The following is a 19737-nucleotide window of genomic DNA, read 5'->3' as shown; positions in this document are numbered from 1 at the left end:
TAGTTATTGAATATAAATATAACAGAAATTTATATGAGTGAAAAAATTCCACAAAATGAAAATGTAATTATATACAGAAAAACTTTGCTTGCACTGTTATTGATTTAACGATTTATGCATTTAAAATTTACAGTTTTTAGTTTAATATAATCATTTAATATCCTGCATATTTCCTCAAATAGTCTGAAGTATTTCTATAAAAATCATTAAGAAGCTAGCAAAAAAATGACATTTGAGTAAAGTGAGGAATAGAAAGGTGATTGTATTTTATTATTAAAAATTTAAAATTGAAAATGTAAAGAATTTCACATTCTGATATCATTTGGCATATTATTTTAGCCTGAACTTGTAAAACTGTAAGTCACATTAAATCCAGAGCAGAATGATTTTAAGCATAGGGGATGAAGTGCCTTTCTATTCATGTGAACCCTTTAATAAATAGGTTAAAATATTAATTAGTTGCAAAGGGCATTTGTATTTCATATTTACTCATTAATCAGTAAAACTCGTTTTCTTTTTACCATACTAAACATGTCGAAAGTGTTCTATATCATATAATTTGGTAACATAGCACCATCGTGTGGTTAATTTTTAAATAGCTGCTGGAAACATTTAAAAACTAGAATATTATACATAGCCAAATATACACCTCCATCTATTAAATGTAAGGTACTTCTATTTTTAGCACTCTGACATACCTAATTCCAAGTAAAATGGTCTTCTTTATTTGCTCTGTCAATATTACATGTCTATATTTATTTCTGTCTGTTGACCTTTCTTTTCAAACACCTTGCTTTCTTTTTGAACAGTCTGAAATCTAAATTGACCCCAAGTTAACATAATCAAAATAGATTTCTCTGGTACCATGCCAATTGTTCTGCTGGGAAATCTGTCATGATTCTGATCGACTTTGCATTACAGGTGTTCTGTTTCTTTTCTCTGACAGATATTAATATTCTGTTCTTTTGATGAAATTCTGAGATCTTGATTATTATGTATCCATATATAGATTTATTTTGATTGTAGTTAACTGGAGGGTTTTGTTTTTATTTTTAAGCCATCTTTCATTTTGCATTCACTAGTCACAATGCTGTCTTCAAGACCTGAAAGTCTATGTTCAGTTTCATTCAAGTGGTTTTTCCAGCTTTCAATGAAATTCTTAATTTCCTGGGTATCTGAATCTGTTTCATGCTTGCTATTCCTTTCCTGTATGGTACAATTTTTCCATCTTTTTTTCTATTGTACTATAATTCTTTCATCTATGTCTTCTCTAGATATGCTGAGCAATTGTTTCACAATTGTTGCCATTTCTTTTTTTTTTACCTGGGAGATTATTTCTGGTCTGCTTTCTTCTTCAGCCTGAGAGAGTTGTTTCTTTACTTCAGTTGCTATCATTTCAGAAATTTCAGGTGTGTAACTTCCAAGTTCTTTATGTCCTTGTCTCCTGGACCTGTTCTGGGTGGGCTGGAAGTCTAAGATTGCCTTTTGCTTCTTCATTTTGCCAATTTTCATGCTCACAAAATTCACCCAAGCTCAGCAGTGATATTAGGTGCTGGGGTGCAGATCAGCAAGGCTCCCAGGACTCTGAGTGTGGGGTAGACTCACTAGAGCTCCCACTGTCCAGGCTTCAGTGTGGCGTCTGTGTTAGAGGGGATGGGGGTAAGCTGCAAGGATCAGCCTGCCTTATGTCATGGGTGGGGGGCTACAGCTCTTCATTTGTTCTAATTGTGTATTCTATGATATTTTTTCACATTCTAAGTGTGTACAGGTGTATATTTTTTATTCCTAGTTTCTTCTTTGTAATTGCTAGGAGTATTGGGGTTGCTTATTTTGGAGCCCAATTCCATGAACCGCCTATGAAACTGGGCCAGAGCTTCCTCTTGAGAAGGGATTAAAACTTCTCTTTCTCCCCCTATGGCTGGCTTATACACTTCCACATTGCACAATTGTAGTTGGTCTTCTGCCAGTCTCACCCTTAATCCCTTTAACCTGTCTTTGTCACCATGAATGAATGGTCTAAACTACCTCCATTCACTTTCTTTAACTCTTTCCTAGTTTCCTCTGCTGAAAAAAGTATACAACATATTAAGCTATGAACGTCTTTTCCACACATAGCACAGGCCTGTACAAGCTACATGACAGGCAGATCAAATTCACGGCAATGTCTGCGAAGAGTCGTTAGCTTCCTTCACACTACCTAGAAGATCCTGCCCAACAAGAATGCATCTTATTTTTTCTTGCCTAACATTTCAAATCTTTTCTCAAGTCCCTTTGATAAAGCTGAACACTTCTTTTTTTTTCTTTTCAAAGTTTTATTGATAAACATATAGCAATGAGACAGTTTCAAATCAAATCGAAAGTACAGTTTCAACAAATAATACACTGCATACATTCTTCCTAGTGGTTAATTGCTGTACAAGATGCAGACTTGTGATCCTACTTACAAACACCATTAGAAAAAATCATTCTATTCATTAAGAGAATGCAACTATATATCTATCCCAACGACTTTGAATACACAGATACAAAATGGACATTCATAGTTATACCCCAATTTTTTTTATGTTCCGTTGTTGCATATTATAGGTGTGTAAACTCAGCAAAATATTCTAAAAGAGTCCAGGAGCCCATAATATCATTGGGTCTTCTGTTTAACTGGCAATGTCAGAAATTATTGACCTGAGTCCCCCACAGCTCAACTTAACAACATGGCTTTACTTCCTATATTTCATCTTCATACTTTTCTACTGGATGGTTAAGACCAAGGTAAAGCAGGACCTGTGCAACAAGAGTTGTAGCTTTTTGGTCTGAGAAGGTCAATGAAATGCCCTCAGGATTTATCTTGAGATCCTGTACCTCAGACTGTAGAACCTTTGTCAGTGTCAGCCATGTGGATGAGTCACGGCCATTGCTTGGCCGATGTGCTCTCTGTGAAAGCCTGAGAGAGTGTTGCTTCCCCAGAAGTTTATGTTTTTCAAAGCACCTGTAATACTTGTGGCATCCAGGCTTAAAGAGCACTTAAATCTTTATTTTGTATTTCACTCCCTAGAGCTGCTTTATTATGTCCATGTTTTTGTTTTCATAAATAAAATCTGTGAAAATAGAGGACATTTAAATTTTTGTATTAGGTAAAAGAACAAATATTTTACATTATTTCACTTTTTTCATTTCTGATTATTTTGCTCAAATGAAATTTGATGTTCAAAATTTTTGCAAAATATTTAGAAAAACAGTGCAAAATTCCAATTCTAATTTCCCAAATGTAAGATTTGAAGTTCAGAGAGGCAGCGTTCAAAAATCAGAGCTTGCTGTGTGTTTTCATACATATTTGAAAAACACATATTTTCAACTATTGTGTAGATTTTATGTTAGAAAAGTGAACTCGCCTTCCCAGAAAAGGTAATTTGCCTTACATTTACACTGCATGTGTGTCTAATATACAGAGAGTTCACCAGAAATGTATGCACACTTCAGGCAAAGAGAAGCTTGCACAAATACTGTAAGACTAAAGTTATTGAGACATCATGAGAGCAATATAAGGTACTTTTGGCCTCCACAATTAAAGGAGGTCTTCGGTGGTGGCCATTAGATTGCAGACGTTTACTAGTACCGCTAGCCGCTTCTGCGGAAACTTGCTCATTGTGACTGATGCGCATGAACATTCAATTGCTCCTCTAAGGGCTGGCAGGGTAGTAGGTGTGCTGTAATATGCAGCATCCCCCAGCATCCCTCGTTTGAGTATAACACCTTCTGGTGAAAAGAATCGTGCTATTTTTCTTTTCTGAAGTGTGCATACATTTTTGCCAGATTATATTTTACTTAAGTATTCATAATATTTGATGACCTTATTTTGTCTGTTTTTAGAGAAATATCACTGAAAATTTGTAGCTAGAAACACTGGAAGTTACTGCAATTCTGTTTTATCTCAGCTGCTGGATGATTCACAGACTTGCTGTTACTAAAATACAGGCATTAAAATAATGCTCATGATTTGTAAATTAATTTTTCAAAATCATTAAATAAGACAGCATTATAACCAACCAAAATATAGTACACACCTTGTGAAAAGTGTATTTTTAATAATTAGTCTTGATTAACAACTCTAGAAATAAGATGGAAAGAGTATATATTTATATTGTGTAGAATTTATATTTGTTGAAATATTTTATTTAGAAAAATATTTCTTTTTATTTATTTATTTATTTTTTTTTTTGGCAGGACCAGGGATTGAACTTCAGGCCCTTGTGCTTGGCAGGGCAGCACTTATTCCACTGAGCCATCTCCCTGGCCCCTAGAAAATAATTTTGCCTATATATTGTTTTTCCTTAATGTTAGTTTAAATATCATAACAGTTTTGTCAAAACTAACCCTTAAACATTAAAACTATTCATGCTTCATTGTGCCTTCCCCTTTGGTATGGGGTAGTCCTCCTTGCCATACAACTATCTTTTATTCATCAAATAATTGACTGTTCAGTAAATATTAATTCCAATTCTTTCCTCAGTGATGGTGAAATCTGTATAAAGTGTCCTACATTGCCTTACAGACAAGAATTGAATTTATTGTTTATAAAACTAAGTTTTGGGAAACGTGATTTTTCTTTGAAAAATACTGTCTCTGAACATCTTTATTTTTCAGCCTGGTATAAAATCCCTGCTTCACAAGGCTTTGTTCCTTCTGTTTTGTACACCCTGGTTCAGTCAGATATGAATGTTTTAAAACTTTTCATCATTAGAATAATTTCATCCACTTCAAATCTTACTTTCTTTCATTATTTGTGTTCATTGATAATTTTATTTTCTTTCTCATTGAGACCTGCTAGATGTTTGAGAGAACAGAATCTTATTACTGAAGGATACATTTTTAGAATCATGGCTTCACTGTGTTGGTTAATATATACATATATATGCATATATAAATACAGATATGTGCTACATATATATGTACGTGTTTATATGTGCATATATAAATACAAATATGTACTACATATATATATACATATATATATGTATATATATGCATGTATTTGCAAGTTCTTTATAAAAATGGAAGCAATAGGGCAGTGAAATATAAAGACGGGCAAAGCCCCAGCTACTGTGGGTCAGGCTGTGGTATCCTGGGGTCCTTTGTCCGCAGCCCAGGGTGTGGGCTGCAGCCCACAACTGCTGGGGCACTGGGAGTCCTCTCCTAAGTTCAGTGGTTCACAGCAGAATGTGCTCCTGGGCAGCTTGTGACCAATTCCCCTACTCTTTTGTTGGCTTAGCTACCTGCCACATCAGCTTCTGGTTTCAAAAGGTTACTTCTTCAAGGTCAGCCAGAACTCACACTTCCTCTGCATCATGATTTTCTTTCAGAGGCTAATCTGCTTAGGTCGGAAGGCTAAGCAAGATCTCTCTCAACTCACTGTCAAGTTAGTAAGGCTCTAATTCTATCTTCATAATTTATATTACCATCAGACTCAGCAAGTTGAAGAAAGTCGTCTGCTGTTAGATTCTCAAGTCTATCCCACAGTTAGTGGCAGAATTATTTCACACAAGAGCTGGAGGATCTTTGGGGAGAAGAATTGAGAGTGCACTCAGAATTCTGTCTTCTGTAGCCACTATTTTTCATATTCCTTAACATAACTAAAGCTGTAGCGCTCCATTTCCACTTGTCAGTATGTGGAATCATTGTGAGGTGTGGAAGAGGTTGGACACTTAATCTGTATCATATGCTAAAAATGATTTATCCTGCCTTGAAATGAGAAAGTCATTTGGCACAAAACATTGTATAGACTTTTTGTTATTGTTATTTGTTTATTTGATTTATAGTACTGGGAATCAAAGCCAGGGTCTTCCCACTGAGCTACATCCTCAGCACTTTCCAGGTTTGTTGTTATTGGTGGCTGGTTTGTTTGCCTGTTTGTTTGTGGAGATGGCGTTTTGCTACGTTACTAAGTTGTCTCAGCTGAGTGTCAGTTTAGGGCGCTGCTGAAGCCATCTCCCCTCCTACAGAGCGGGGATTACAGCCATGACCACTGCATGCAAGAATATATCTTTTTGCTGTGTGCGCTTGAGAAAAATGATAGCAGATGAAGTTGCCAAAACAAAGCCAGAAAAAGGTTGCAGACTGCCCAGGTGTTCCCTATGGAATCGACATGTCCACTAAATACATTGTTTGCACAGAGCTGTGGTCACTTCCTGCGCAACTTCTTACAGTGTCCATTGGTTCCTGAGAATTCGGATCTCAATAATCTTCCATTATGGAAATAGGAAACAGAATAAGGAGCTGAAGAAGTTTCATTAAGGTACATCTTACTTTTTCTTTCATGCTTCCAGAAAGGTTCATACATCTTCGAACCTAAAATAATGTCACAAACCTAACTTAGTAAAAGTAAATTATTTCAATAATCTCTTAATAACATTATCACAAAATTTAATTCATTCTCTTCCAAGGACAAACAAATCTTGTTTGTCCTGTATGTATTTCACATGCTCATTTTTTTTTATTGATTATACAATGAAAGTTCCTTCCTTCCTTCCTCCAAAATATGGAGAGTCTTAAGTTAGCCAGATGGGTAAAGTCAAGCAGATCATGAACAGTATTAATCCCCTCTTTCTCTTTCTGAGTCACTCTATTTTACACAGAGAGATTGCCTAAGGTCAGGGACAGGAAAATGTTAGTGTATCTAGGATATTACAGTTCTTTGATCACTGTGGGATATAAGTTTTGAGTTGCAAAAAATCTATATGTACAAAAAGGTGCTTTCATCTCACTCTTTCCCTGACCATCAAAATTTTACTTGCTGTGATAAGTCAGTAGCTCTTAAAAGGTGTAGATTATGCCCTTTTTAAAAAAAATGCATTGGGACCAATTTTAGAAATCTCTTATCTTGGTGTTGAAGAGGACTTACCCACAGGGAGTCAATTGTATCCACCTATCTGTAATACGTAGGAGAGACATTAACACCATAGTAAAAGAAATTTGCACACTCGTGCAGGTCATTAGAGGCCACTCAGTTTTAAGGAGAGAGCAAAGGAAGCAAAAAAGAAGACCTGGAGTCACTGCATGCATTTCCAGCACGGCAAATGGTTCCCAAGGAAAGGGGCCTCAGTTTGATTCTGGGAAGGAGAAAAACTACGTTAAGAAAATCAGAAGAGCTTTATGCCAGGATCTAGAAAAGCTAACAAAGAAAAATTATGTTCTTATAAATTCTGAACCATCTAGAACTTACAAAACACAGAAAGTACAGCTCTTTTAAATTTTAATATTTTCAGTACATATTTGCAACACTGCCTAACTGCGTTCCTGGTGGGGATTTGCCATGTTCATCCCTCCTCTCCTCTCCTTTCCCTCTCTCCGTATCTTGCTCCCCTTCCCTCATTTCCTGTTATTTTTTATTTTGCTGTTTGGGTCATTTATTTTTTTTTTCATTTCTTATGTAAGAGAAATCATGAAGTTTTGAGGCTTGCTTCTCTTATTTCACTTAATACATTTTTATGTGTTCTTTATTTTATTTGTGTGTGTGTGTGTGTGTGTGTGTGTGTGTGTGTGTGTATTTGGTTGTTAAGGGTTTTACCCCGCACCTCAGACTCATGACAATCCTCCTGTTCTCAGCCTCCCGAGCTCTGACATTACAGCCACCTGCCTGCATGCCCAGTCTGCCTCCCAGCCTTCTATATTCCAAGCTGAACACTCTTATTGTTTCAGTTTCTGCTATTTATTTATTTACTTATTTATTTATAATGTTACTGAGAGACAAATAGTAATGAGACAGTTTCAAATCAAATTAGTAGGACAGTTTCAATAATTAACACATTGCATACTGCCTTCTTAGTGGTTATTTGTTGTACAAGAAGCGGACATAATATCTTATTTACAAACACTATTAGAAAAAATCCTTTTATTCCTTAAATTAAGAAAGTGTAGCTGTATATCTATCCTAACCTTTTTTTTTTTTCTGGAACAGGAGATTGAACTCAGGCCCTTGCGCTTGCCAGGGAAGCGCTTATTCCACTGAGCCATCTCCCCGGCCCCTATCCTAACCATTTTGAATACTCAGATACAAAATGGTCATTCATCTGTATCCCCTTTTTTGTTTAGTTCCATAAATATTATAGGTGTGTGAACTCAGCCAAATGTTCTAAAATAGGCCAGTAGTCCATAATAGTATTGGGTCTTCTGCATGACTGACAATGTCAGAAATTGTTGACCTGAGTCCCCTACAGCTCAACATAACAACATGGCTTTACTTACACTTCGTTTTTATACTTTTCTGCTGGATGGTTAAGACCAAGATAAAGTAAGACCTTTGTAACAAGAACTGTAGCTTTTGTGTCTGATAAGGTCAGTCACATCTCCTCCGGATTTATCCTGACACCTTATACCTCAGATTGTAGAACCTTTGTCAGTATCAGCCATGTGGATAAGTCATGGCCATTGCTTGACCAATTTGCTCTCTGTGAAAGTCTGAGAGAATGTTTTCTCTCCATGGAACTCTCTTTAGGCACACTCTACATCATTCATCACTTTCCTCTTTGGCCCCATAATCTCCTTGATCAGAAGACTTGGGACACAACTGAGTGATATTACAGTACAAGTCCTCATAGATTCTGAGTCTTAATTGACCTTGGAAGGCTAGGGCCAAAATGTCAGCTGTCCTTGCGGCCCTCCTTTTTCTCTAATTTTTGGTGTGCAAACTTAGGTTGTTAACCCTCCAGAAGAAAAGCTTATTATTATTACCATACAACCTAGGCTGTTGAGCTTAACCTCACTGTCTGAATATCAAACATCTTAGGCATAACATGGAACAGGTATTTTTCATCAAGTATTGAAATGTTAAACTTTAAGTCCCTACAGAGTATGATGAAAAAAAAAATAAAAAATTCAAATATATTTAAAAAATAGGAATAAACAATTGTATATGTTTACACATAAGTCCAGAAATCTAACCATATACAGCATTGTAACAGGACAGTCCTGCAACACTCCTCTTCCTGTCTCCTGCCTTCATTCACCACCCCCTTCTTTTTGAAGAATCGTCTACCCGAGAGACAGCACTGCAGCTACTGGCATGTCATGACAAGCAGCCCGTATCCAGAAGACCAGAATGACAGGCACTCCAAGCATGAACCTACTATTACACATTGCCATCTTCAGTGTAGTTGCTTAGTTCACAGGTGTCAGCATATAGAGTTAGTCAGGGTGAGAATCCTGCCAATTAACTGCTAGATTCAAAAATCTTCTGAAGATTCTCAGGATCACTGCCTTGCCCATCTTGTACATGTAGCTGTACGGCCTTGCCTCCTTCGTGTTTCCTAGCTCTTCTCCTTCATAAGTGGAAAAGCCAGACACACGTGTAAATATCATATAGTCTCCCTGATATAAGAACTCAAGGAGGAAATGCACATAGAAGGTATAATACAAGTAAAAGGAAAGCAAGAACTTGAGGACTAGGCCCCTTCTGGCAGTTGGTTGTGCTTTCTTCCCTCTCTGTGTCAGTGTGTGTCTGCAATACAGAAGGGTGACGTTCATTTTGCAGATGACACATGCATAGAACATCTTGGTCACGCTCAGCCCCGCCCCCTTCACCTAACTATTCCTCTCCAGTCCCCTTCTGTCCTCAAGATTCTCTCCACTTCTATCTACCATCTCTTCTCCATTTTATTCTTTTTTAAATTTTAAATTTCTACTATGAGAAAACTCATGTGCTATTCAACTACTGGTGTGTGAATTATGTAATGGTTTGTTCTCAGATTCTGGTGCTGTGAATTACCCTTCTTTTAAGCTAAATAATATTCCCTTATGTGCATAGGCCACATATTTAAGAATCCGCTGGTCTGTGTACAGGCAGGCCCTAGGCTCTTTCACGAGCTTACCTATTGTGACTCTGCTATTACACGCATAGCTATGCACGTGCCACTATACTGTGATGATTGTAATTCTTTCATGAATATATTTAAAAGAGCGTAATTTCTTGAATCTGATTCTTTTAACAAACTACAGCAGTCAAGCTTTAGACAGTCAAAGAGGGACATGGGACTCCGCCCTCTCCGTAAGATACTGCATTTCAATTTACGTCACCAATGTCCATGTTATCACCACAGCATATGAGGCTTCTCAAGTTTTATTTCTATAGATTTGAAGAAAAATCATAAGCTCAATGAGAAAATGAAAGATGCCAATGCTATATATTAACAGTACGTGATAAGTAAATGGAAACAAATCAACACAATGATTACTGCAAAGCAGACAAAACCATGAACAAAATTAATCAATTAGGTATAATGAAAGATAAATAAAGTCAAAATAAACATAAGTCCACCTAATTAACACAATACTATGAATCAGACTTGATGTCACTTATAGATATATGCTACCATTTTGGATACAGATATGCTATTGAACTGTGAGAGTTATGGATTTCTTTCTTTCTTTTTGTATTTTAGGACAGAGTGTGCAGGGTTTCACTAAGTTGATCAGACAGTAGTGATCCGTGCGTGTTCCGCCTCCCAAGAGCTGGGAGTATAGGCGCGCGCCACCAAGCCCATTCTCAATGGCTCTCAGTGATCCCCGGGGGCGGGACTAGCACGGCACTCCGAGGATTGAACCCAGGCCGCTGGGTCTGCCTAAACCGGCGCTTTAATCTGCTGAGCTATTGGCCGGCCCACAAATTGGAGGAGGTTTTCTTTTTATTGTTTGTTTGTGTTTTGGCTAGGTTTGGCTGCCTTCAGGGCGGGTTTGGTGCCAATTGTGGGGCTGGGGATAGAACCAGGGTCACCTGCCCCTGAGTGCATTCGCCCAAGCAGCACTTTATTGTGCAAGCCCCCAGAGTTATGGATTTCACTGTGATTTTTTTCCTTTTCTTTCTATATCCTCAGAAGAAATACATAAATCAGCATTCACATCTTTAAAATAGAAACCAAAGTCTCCTTTAGTTTATGTGTGCTATGTAAAAGAACAGATGTTGGCACAACAATTAGCAAATCCTAGAGGCACGCTAGAGGGAAATATTTGAGAAAACAGGAACTTTAAAAAGTGACAGGAAATCATCACGTCATGTCACACGCATGTTGCTTAGTTTTCTTTGCGGATTACAAACCATCGCCATCGGCATTCCATTGATCACTTCAAAAATCACAGCCGTAACATATTTTGGAACATATTATTTTCAATTATTGAAAGAAATAGCCAATATTTACAGTAACAGAAAGAAAAATCTGAGCATCAGTGATTACAGGAAATGTGATTTCGTGTATTAATTATATTCTTTTAATATTTATTATTATTTATTATTATTAATAAATAATATAATATTTATTATTGATTATTTAGGTTTAAATCCAGTAAATCGTATTGATACATGGTAACAATATGCTACAATGCCACTAATTTTATGTACAGGAATGCAGGAAGCTATGTACAGTCCCAGGAATACAGAAAGCTAAGTCTTTTCATAATTAATCATTTATATATTTATAAATATTGATACAAAATTCTATAGTAAAATAGAGAGACATTTAAAGACACGCGACAGCAAATGGTGTTAGTGTCACAATAAGAAAACGTCACTGTAAAACAACAACAACAAGATCCCATAGTTTTGTTACACCAAATTTGCAACTGGAATCAAAAGTGCTTTTCCAATTACTCAAATTCTCTTTTGTTCTGCGTTTTGGTCATCGTATCTTAGTGTCACTAGAGGGCAGCATTGGCTAAAAGCAGCATAGCGGTTGTCTTAGCAGGTTTCCCTTGCTGCTAGTCTACGCTTCTATGAGATCAATTAGCCCTATCCAGCATACACTTCTACATGTATATTATGTCATTTTAATATATGCAGCAGAGTGCCTTACAAGCTATCCAGAAACCTCTACATGTGCATGGCTCTTTATTAGAACACAAGCGATCTTTACTTGCTAATTCCAAAGGAAAGGAATGGGGAGACTGAGGTAGGGAATAGAAAATCCCCGCTCATCCTGGGCCGTGCAGCCGATCAGTGTAGGAGTGCAGCTCAGTGCAAACACACTGGTTCAATCTCCAGCGTCACCGGGGAAAGCAAACCAAAAAGAAATAAAGAAATGTAAAGCCATTACCGTTGACAGTAAATTGCACACTGCTGAGTGCGGGGTCCTTTCCGCCGCACGGCACCGCAGTCTGCACACGTGCGCGTTCTCACTTCTGTCTATCCTGCCACAGCCTTTGGATTTTGAAACAAAGAAGGCGTACACCTTCAAGGTAGAGGCCTCCAACCTGCACCTGGACCACCGCTTCCACTCGGCGGGCCCCTTCAAGGACACGGCCACGGTGAAGATCAGCGTGCTGGACGTGGACGAGCCGCCCGTGTTCAGCAAGCCGCTCTACACCATGGAGGTCTACGAGGACACCCCGGTGGGGACCATCATCGGCGCGGTCACGGCGCAGGACCTGGACGCGGGCAGCAGCGCCGTCAGGTGAGAACGCCCCGTCGGTGAGGGAAACGCAGCGCAGAAGCGGTAAGCACTTGTCTGGTCATTGCACGCCACGCTTCGGCTGCGTTGATGTTAAAGCGCGTTTGATGTAATGGTGGAGGAGATCCCGTAGAAGATGAGCAAAAATGTCAGCCGTCACTCTGTGCAGCTCTGTCTCCACTGGAGAGATGCTGGACACGCCCTGCAAGGGGACAGATTTCAAGTGTTCATCTATAAAAGGGATTTGATAATACAGCCTTGAAGACCGAGGCTCAAGGTCAGCGGTGTGCCCTAAGATAGTGTCAGGGTGCCACACTGTCATTACACAGTTACGTTTAAGTGTCTCCCCTCTGACCCAATGCTTTTATGAGGTGAATATGATTTTGCTATTTGCAGTATGAAAGTCTTTTTTAATAATTTTATTCTTAGACGTTTGCAATACATATTGGTCACACTCTCTGTAGGGAATTGGTACATATGCATCACATATGTCAATTCCCTTCTTTTTCCCCTGAAAATCATTTTTTTTCAGAGTAATATATTCATCTTCTTATCTGAGGTTGTATAAAGGCAAACAATCTCGGCCCAGAGTTCCTTCTGTTTGTCCCCCTCCCCCTTCTCGCCCCTGCCCCTTTCTTCTTCCTACCCCCTACCCCTCCCGCTCTCTTACAGTTCTATAAAATCCATGATTACTGTCAAGGATAACAGGAATTCCTTTTCTTCCCCTCATTTATATATTGATCCTGGAATGTTTGAATTTTATTCCAGTGTAGTTTACCATATATTCACACATGCCTTCAGTTGTTGGGAAACCAAGCGACAGACATAAAATTTGTTCGGAACCTTCCACTTCTAAAAGTGTACATCTTAGGAAAGGCTAAATTAAGAAAAGCACGTAGAAAATAGACATATTTGCTAACACTTTATACCATGTGTGGAAGATAATAAAAAGTGAATCATGAATGGAGTGGGGGACTTTTCACAATAATCTCAAAAACAGTTTGAAGCCTTGTGTGTCTGATTACATTCCTCTGAATCCCTCCTCCTGAACTTCATGGGGACCAAAGCTCAGGCTGCTGTCTAGAGCAACATAGACTGTCACATTTAAGCAACCTTTATTTCTCACACATGTGGAGAACAGAAAGCCCAAGATCTTGGCTCCAGAAGATTCAGTGTTCAATGAACGTCTTTTTCTTATTTATCATATTTTGTATCCTGTTATCCATGTAAGGTAGGAAAAGAAAATGAGTTCTATAAGTTTCTTTTTCTTTTCTTTTCTTTTCTTTTTTTTTTTTGTGGTACTGGGAATCAAACTCAGGACCTTGTGCTTGTGAGGCAGGCACTTCTGGCCCTGAGCTAGCTCCTTGGCCCTTCTGTAGGTTTCTTCTTATAAGGCTACTAACCGTATACTGAGGTCTGCACTCCCTTGCCTTGATTACCACTCTCCAAGGTCATCTCTTTTTAATTTTTTTTTGAGAAACAAATATCATTGAGACTGTTTCAAAGCCGATTAACAGGACAGTTTCAATAATTAATACATTGTACATTGTTATCTACTTAGTGGTTATCCATAGTACAAGAAGCAGACAGTATATCATGCCCAAACACTACTAATACAAATTTTCTTCTCATTGAATTAAGCAAAAGTAGCTGTATATCTATCCTAACTATTCTGTATATGCAAATACATAATGGTCCTTCCCTTGTATCCCCCTTTTTTGTTTAGTCCTGTCAGAGATAAGTTTTCCATTGTCATCCAAATACTATAGGTGCATGAATTCAGCAAAACAATCCAACAGAGTCTAGCAGTCCACAATAGTAGTGGATTATCCGCAGAAGTTGTTGACTTGAGCCTTTCACAGCTCAGCATATTAATATGACTTTATTTTAAATACCTCGTTTTTATACTTTTCTGCTAGATGGTTATGACCAAGATAGAGCAAGACCTATATAACAAGAAATGTAACTTTTGTATTTGATAAGGTCAGTCAAGTACCCTCAGGATTTATCCTGTAACCCTGTGCCGCAGGTTGCACATCCTTTGTCAGTCACGGCCATTTGGATGAGTCACGGCCATTGCTTGGCCAATGTGCTCTCTGTGAAAGCCTGAGAGAATGTTTTCTCTCTATGCGACTCTCCTTAGGCACACTCTACATCACTGGTCACATTCCTCTGCAGCTCCATAATCTCCTTGGTCATCTCTTGATACTGTGCTCTCGGAAGTCAGGATTTCAAGACCTGCTGTGGTGAGAGGTACATAGATATTCTGCCCTGAGCATCCCATGCTGGAGCATTCACATTCATGCTCTTCTTCTGTGCAGCCCATAAACTTGGTCTTAAATTTATTGTACAATCAACACTCCTCTCTAAAGTCCAAAATTTTCTCTAAATATCATATAACTAAGCAAAGTTGAGACTGGAGGAAAGATGCATCCTGTGACAAAATTTCTTCCCATCTGTGAGCCTGTGAAGCCCTACAAGTTATATTTCCAAATTATAATGGCAGGCAGGCATTCTTTTACCAAGAGAGAGAAAGTGAAAGGAAGGAGGTTTTGAGTTTCACAGAAGTCAGAAAAACTAGGGGGCAAATTCTAAGAAGTCCTAATACTAAAGCATGACTGTTCCCTGGATCTGAACCTTGTCTTTCCTGTCCCCTGAGGCAGATGTGCTGCCTCCAGTAGCAGCTCCATACCCATGGGCAGGGCTGTGCCCAGGCCGGGGTGCACTGTCCTGGCCTCGCCCACAGATGGGTGTGTGGAGCCCACACTTTCAGGCCTCCAATGGGCAGCTGTTCCCATATGTCACCACCAGGGGCTGGGCCCACATTTTGAAGTTATTATGAAAGTTGCTGCATCTCTGCCCAGAAGGATGGTGTGTCACTTTTCCTGTTCTTTGTTTGACTTGAAAAGTAACACATGTTCTCAAGTGATATGATCTGGTCTTACAGGATTTAAGAAGTGTGAAAGTCCTCTTTCGTTTTTATTATTTTCTATTTTCTTTAGTCCCAACTGGCACTGTCTCTGCCACTGTAGTATCATCTTTATTCCTCACTTTTATTGAGAGAGTGGATAAAATCTGTGGTTTACATCCTTACACATTTTCTTATCAAATAATCAGTCTGTCACTCCTTCGTGTTCTTTTTGCAATATGTTTTTTGAATTTTTGGAATTATGGACAGGCTAAAGTATTTTCAGGTTTAAAGTTCAAATTCTTCTTGCTTAGCAAGACTATCTTCAATTAATATTTCTACTTTATCTTGCAGTAATTACTCACAAACAACAAAGGTACTTCTTCAAATTTCAACTTATAAGCAGTGGGACGCAAACATAAAATGTCTGCCTCAAAACTTCTATCTTCCACCAAACAGTAAAACATGTACACAATTACCAGGACCTTTGCCCCTTGATAAAAAGGATTGGTTTTCCTCTAGATTCTGATAATATGCCTTTCATTCCATGGAATGACTTTCATCTTCTGTATTGTGAATATTCTATTCATAAGAATTTTAGTATTTTCTAAGATGGAAGAATCCTTTTCTTTGTTCTAGGCCTTACCCTCAATCACCCTGAATGCTTGTGATTTATCGAAATTCAGCACTCTCTAGCCTCTACTCCTTAGGCAGTTCCAAATGAGTTCTCACAGTTTAAAATGGTTATGGAACCAGCACCCTACTGCTTAGCACCATTTTCTACCTTTTTCCAGTTCTTTCTGCTATTACAAAGTATCTCAAAAGCCTGGGATGAGCAATAATGATTTATAATATCTTTCAGTTCTAAAGACTAGAAGGTCCCAGATCCAAGTGATAGCAGGTCCAGTGTCTGCTAAGAGTGTAAGTTTTATGGATAATTTCTTTGTATTAATTCAAAACAGAAAGTGATGCTCTCGAGGGTCCTTCTCATTAGGACACTTAGCCCTACTTTGGGCTTCCACTATCATGACACAATTTCTTCATAAAATCTCCATCTCCCCCAGTGCTTCCCACTCAGGGATGAAGCTTGAACACCTAGATTCTGGAAAAGCATAAACATTTGAGCCAAATCTTCCTTAGGTCATATCTGTGATGAGAAAAAAAGCTCTGAAAAAGAGCATCTCTTGCAAAAAAAGAATAAAAGTAGCAATTCCCAAGCAACCCCTGTATTTCTGGGCAAACGTAGCCAATTTCTTCAATGGATATAGGTTGCTTTTCTATGTCCTTATCAAAACATGAATCATTCCCAATTAAGCCCTAGAAAGTGGGAAATACCTACTAAATACATTTATAGTGTTTTATGGACTTAAGCAATTATTCAGAAAATATTGAGATTGTAATACAAATTAAAATGTAAATATTGGAACTTCTCACAGAAAATGACAATTTATGAATATTAGAACTCTATATTTAAAGATCTCATTAAGTAATGTAAAGTGCTGTATTTTCTTTTCTTAAGACAAAAACATAACGAGGCTAAAATATAAAGAGAAATAGACTTTCAGTGCAGCATTACAGTACACCCCTCTCCCAATACATGACAAATAGGACAGTTTCTAAGGAAAATTGTTACTTTGTAAAGGAACACAGTTTCAGTTTGAAGAAAACCATTGAGTTATGATCCTGGTGTGAAGAGGAAGGGAAAAGTGCATTTAGAGAAATCCTTCTGTGAGAAGCCTGTGAATAATTTTATTGAGAGACATATAGCAATGAGACAGTTTCAAATCAAATTGGTATGATAGTTTCAATAATTAACACATTGCATACTCTCTTCTTAGTGGTTATTTGCTGTACAAGATGTAGACATGATATCCTATTTACAAACACTATAAGAATAAATCCCTCTATTCATTAAGAGAATGTAACTATATATCCATCCTAACCATTTTGAATACACAGATACAAAATGGACATTCATCTATATCCCCCCTTTTTTTAGTTCTATCATTTGAATATTATAGGTGTGTTAACTCAGCAAAATATTCTAAAAGAGTCCAGTAGCCCATAACAGTATTGGGTCTTCTGCTTGACTGGCAGTGTCAGAAATTGTTGACTTGAATCCCCTACAGCTCAACTTAACATAATTGCTTTACTTCTTATACTTCAGTTTCATATTTTTCTGCTGGATAGTTAAGACCAAGATAAAGCAAGACCTGTACAACAAGAGTTGTAGCTTCTGAGTCTGATGAGGTCAGTGAAATGCCCTCAGGATTTATCCTGTGATCCTGTACCTCAGATTGTAAATCCTATGTAAGTGTCAACCATGTGGATGAGTCACAACCATTGCTTGGCCAATGTGCTCTCTGTGAAAGCCTGAGAAAATGTTTTCTCTTTATGTGACTCTCCTTAGGCACACTATACATCATTGATCACTTTCTTTTTTGGACCCAAAATCTCCTTGATCAGAAAATTTGGGATGTTACTGAGTTACATGACATTACAGTACAATTTCTCATAGGTCCTGAGTCTTATTTGACCTTGGAAGGCTAGGGCCAAAATGTTGGCTTTTCTTGCGGCCCTTCTTTTTCTCTGATTTTGATCTGCAAACTTAAGTTGTTAACCCTCCAGAAGAGAAGCTTATTGTTACCACTATACAATCTAGGCTGTTAAGCTTAACCTCACTATCAGTCTGAATATCAAACATCTTAGGCATAACATGGAACTGGTATTTTTCATCAAGTATTGATATGTTGAACTTTAAGTCCCTACAGAATATGATGAAAAAATATTTAAAAAATTAAAATGTTTTCAAAATAGGCATAAAGAATTATATAATTCTTATGTTTACACATAAGTCCAAAAATCTAACCATATACAACCTTGTAGCAGGACAGTCCCACAACATTCTTTTTCCTGTCTCCTACTTTCATTTGCCACCCCCTTCTTTTTGAAAAATCATCTACCCAAGAGACAGCACAGCAGCAACTGGCATGTCATGACAAGCAGCCCATATTGAGAAGACCAGAATGACAGGCACTCCAAGCATGAAACTACTATTACAAATTGCCATCTTCAGTGCAGTTGCTTAGTTCACAGGTGTGTGTATGTATAGTTAGTCATTGTGAAAATTGTTCCAGTTATCTGCTTGATTCAAAAATCTTCTGAAGATTCTCAGGATCATTGCCTTACCCATCTTCTACATATAATTGCATGGCTTGCCACTGTCATGTTTCCTAACTCTTCTACTTGCTCTCTTCTCATTATCTAGTCCTCAAGTTCTTGCTTTGCTTTTAGTTGTATTATACATTTTTATTTGTTTTTCTTCTTTTGAATTCTTATACTAGGGAAACTATATGATATTTACACATGTGTGTCTGGTTTATTTCACTTATGAGTGTATCTATTTTTGAGTAAAATGTGTTTCTTGTTTACAGCATATTGTTGGATGTTGTTTCCTAATCCACTGTGCTAGTCAATTTCTCTTAATTGGTGAATTGAGTCCATTTATATTGATGGTTATAATTGAGATGTCCTGACTTACAATTGACATGTTATTTACCTGTTGTCACTTACTCCTTTTTCTCCTGTGTTTAATTTTTTGCCCTATTAAGTTGGTTGCTTCTGATCTCATTCATGGAGTTCTGATCATTTTGGTCCCTCTCTAGAACATCTTTCAGGACCCTGTGTAGGTTTGGCTTTGTCATCATGAAATTCTTTAGTTGTTCTTTGTCATGGAAGTATTTCACTTCTCCATCAAACTTGAAAGAGAGTTTTTCAGTGTATAGTCATCTGGGCTGAAATTTGTTTTCATATAGGACTTGAAGTACTCTACTCCATGTTCTTCTTTCCATCATGGCTTGTGAAAAGAAGTCAGCCGTAATTCTGATGGGTTTTCCTTTGAATGTGATCTGCTTCTTTTCTCTGGCAGCTTTCAGTATATTATTCTTGGGCTGAATTTCTGGGATCTTGACTATTATATGTCTCAGTTTGTTTTTAATTGGGTTGAGGTTACTTGGCATTCTGTATGCTTCATTTACCTGAATGTCAGATTGTTTCCTCATATTTGGGAAGTTTTCTGCTATTACTTCTGTCCATATTTTTTTAATGTCATTTGTATTGCCTCCCTCTTTCTCATTGATACCTATTGGTCTGACATTATTCATCTTTCCATCGTCTTTCAAGTAATGAATTATTTTTTTCCTGAATCCTAGTTGTTTTTTAGAGTTCTTTTCTTAATTTTTCACTAGCTGCACCAGCATCTTCAATATCTGAAACTCTGTCTTCACTTTCAATCGAGTGGTTTTGCAGGCTTGTGATTGAGATTTTAATTTCCTCTATATCTCTTTTACTCTGCTTCATGTGATCTATTTCTTTCCTGTATTGCTCATTCAAGGAATCCGTCAT

At 37.7% G+C, this 19737-nt stretch overlaps 1 protein-coding gene across 1 annotated transcript in view; it reads left to right on the top strand.

Moving 5' to 3' along the window:
• Nucleotides 1–19737, top strand: part of Cdh12 (cadherin 12) — a 357222-nt gene that overhangs the window by 273104 nt on the left and 64381 nt on the right. The window contains exon 8 of the mRNA XM_004641817.1: nucleotides 12175–12428. Coding sequence (XP_004641874.1) covers nucleotides 12175–12428 — 254 coding nt within the window. The remainder of the gene's footprint in view (nucleotides 1–12174; nucleotides 12429–19737) is intronic.

This window comes from Octodon degus, unplaced genomic scaffold (genome assembly GCF_000260255.1).
Source record: "Octodon degus isolate 3935 unplaced genomic scaffold, OctDeg1.0 scaffold00143, whole genome shotgun sequence".
NCBI lineage: Eukaryota > Metazoa > Chordata > Mammalia > Rodentia > Octodontidae > Octodon > Octodon degus.
This window is presented reverse-complemented; position numbering and strand designations above follow the sequence as displayed.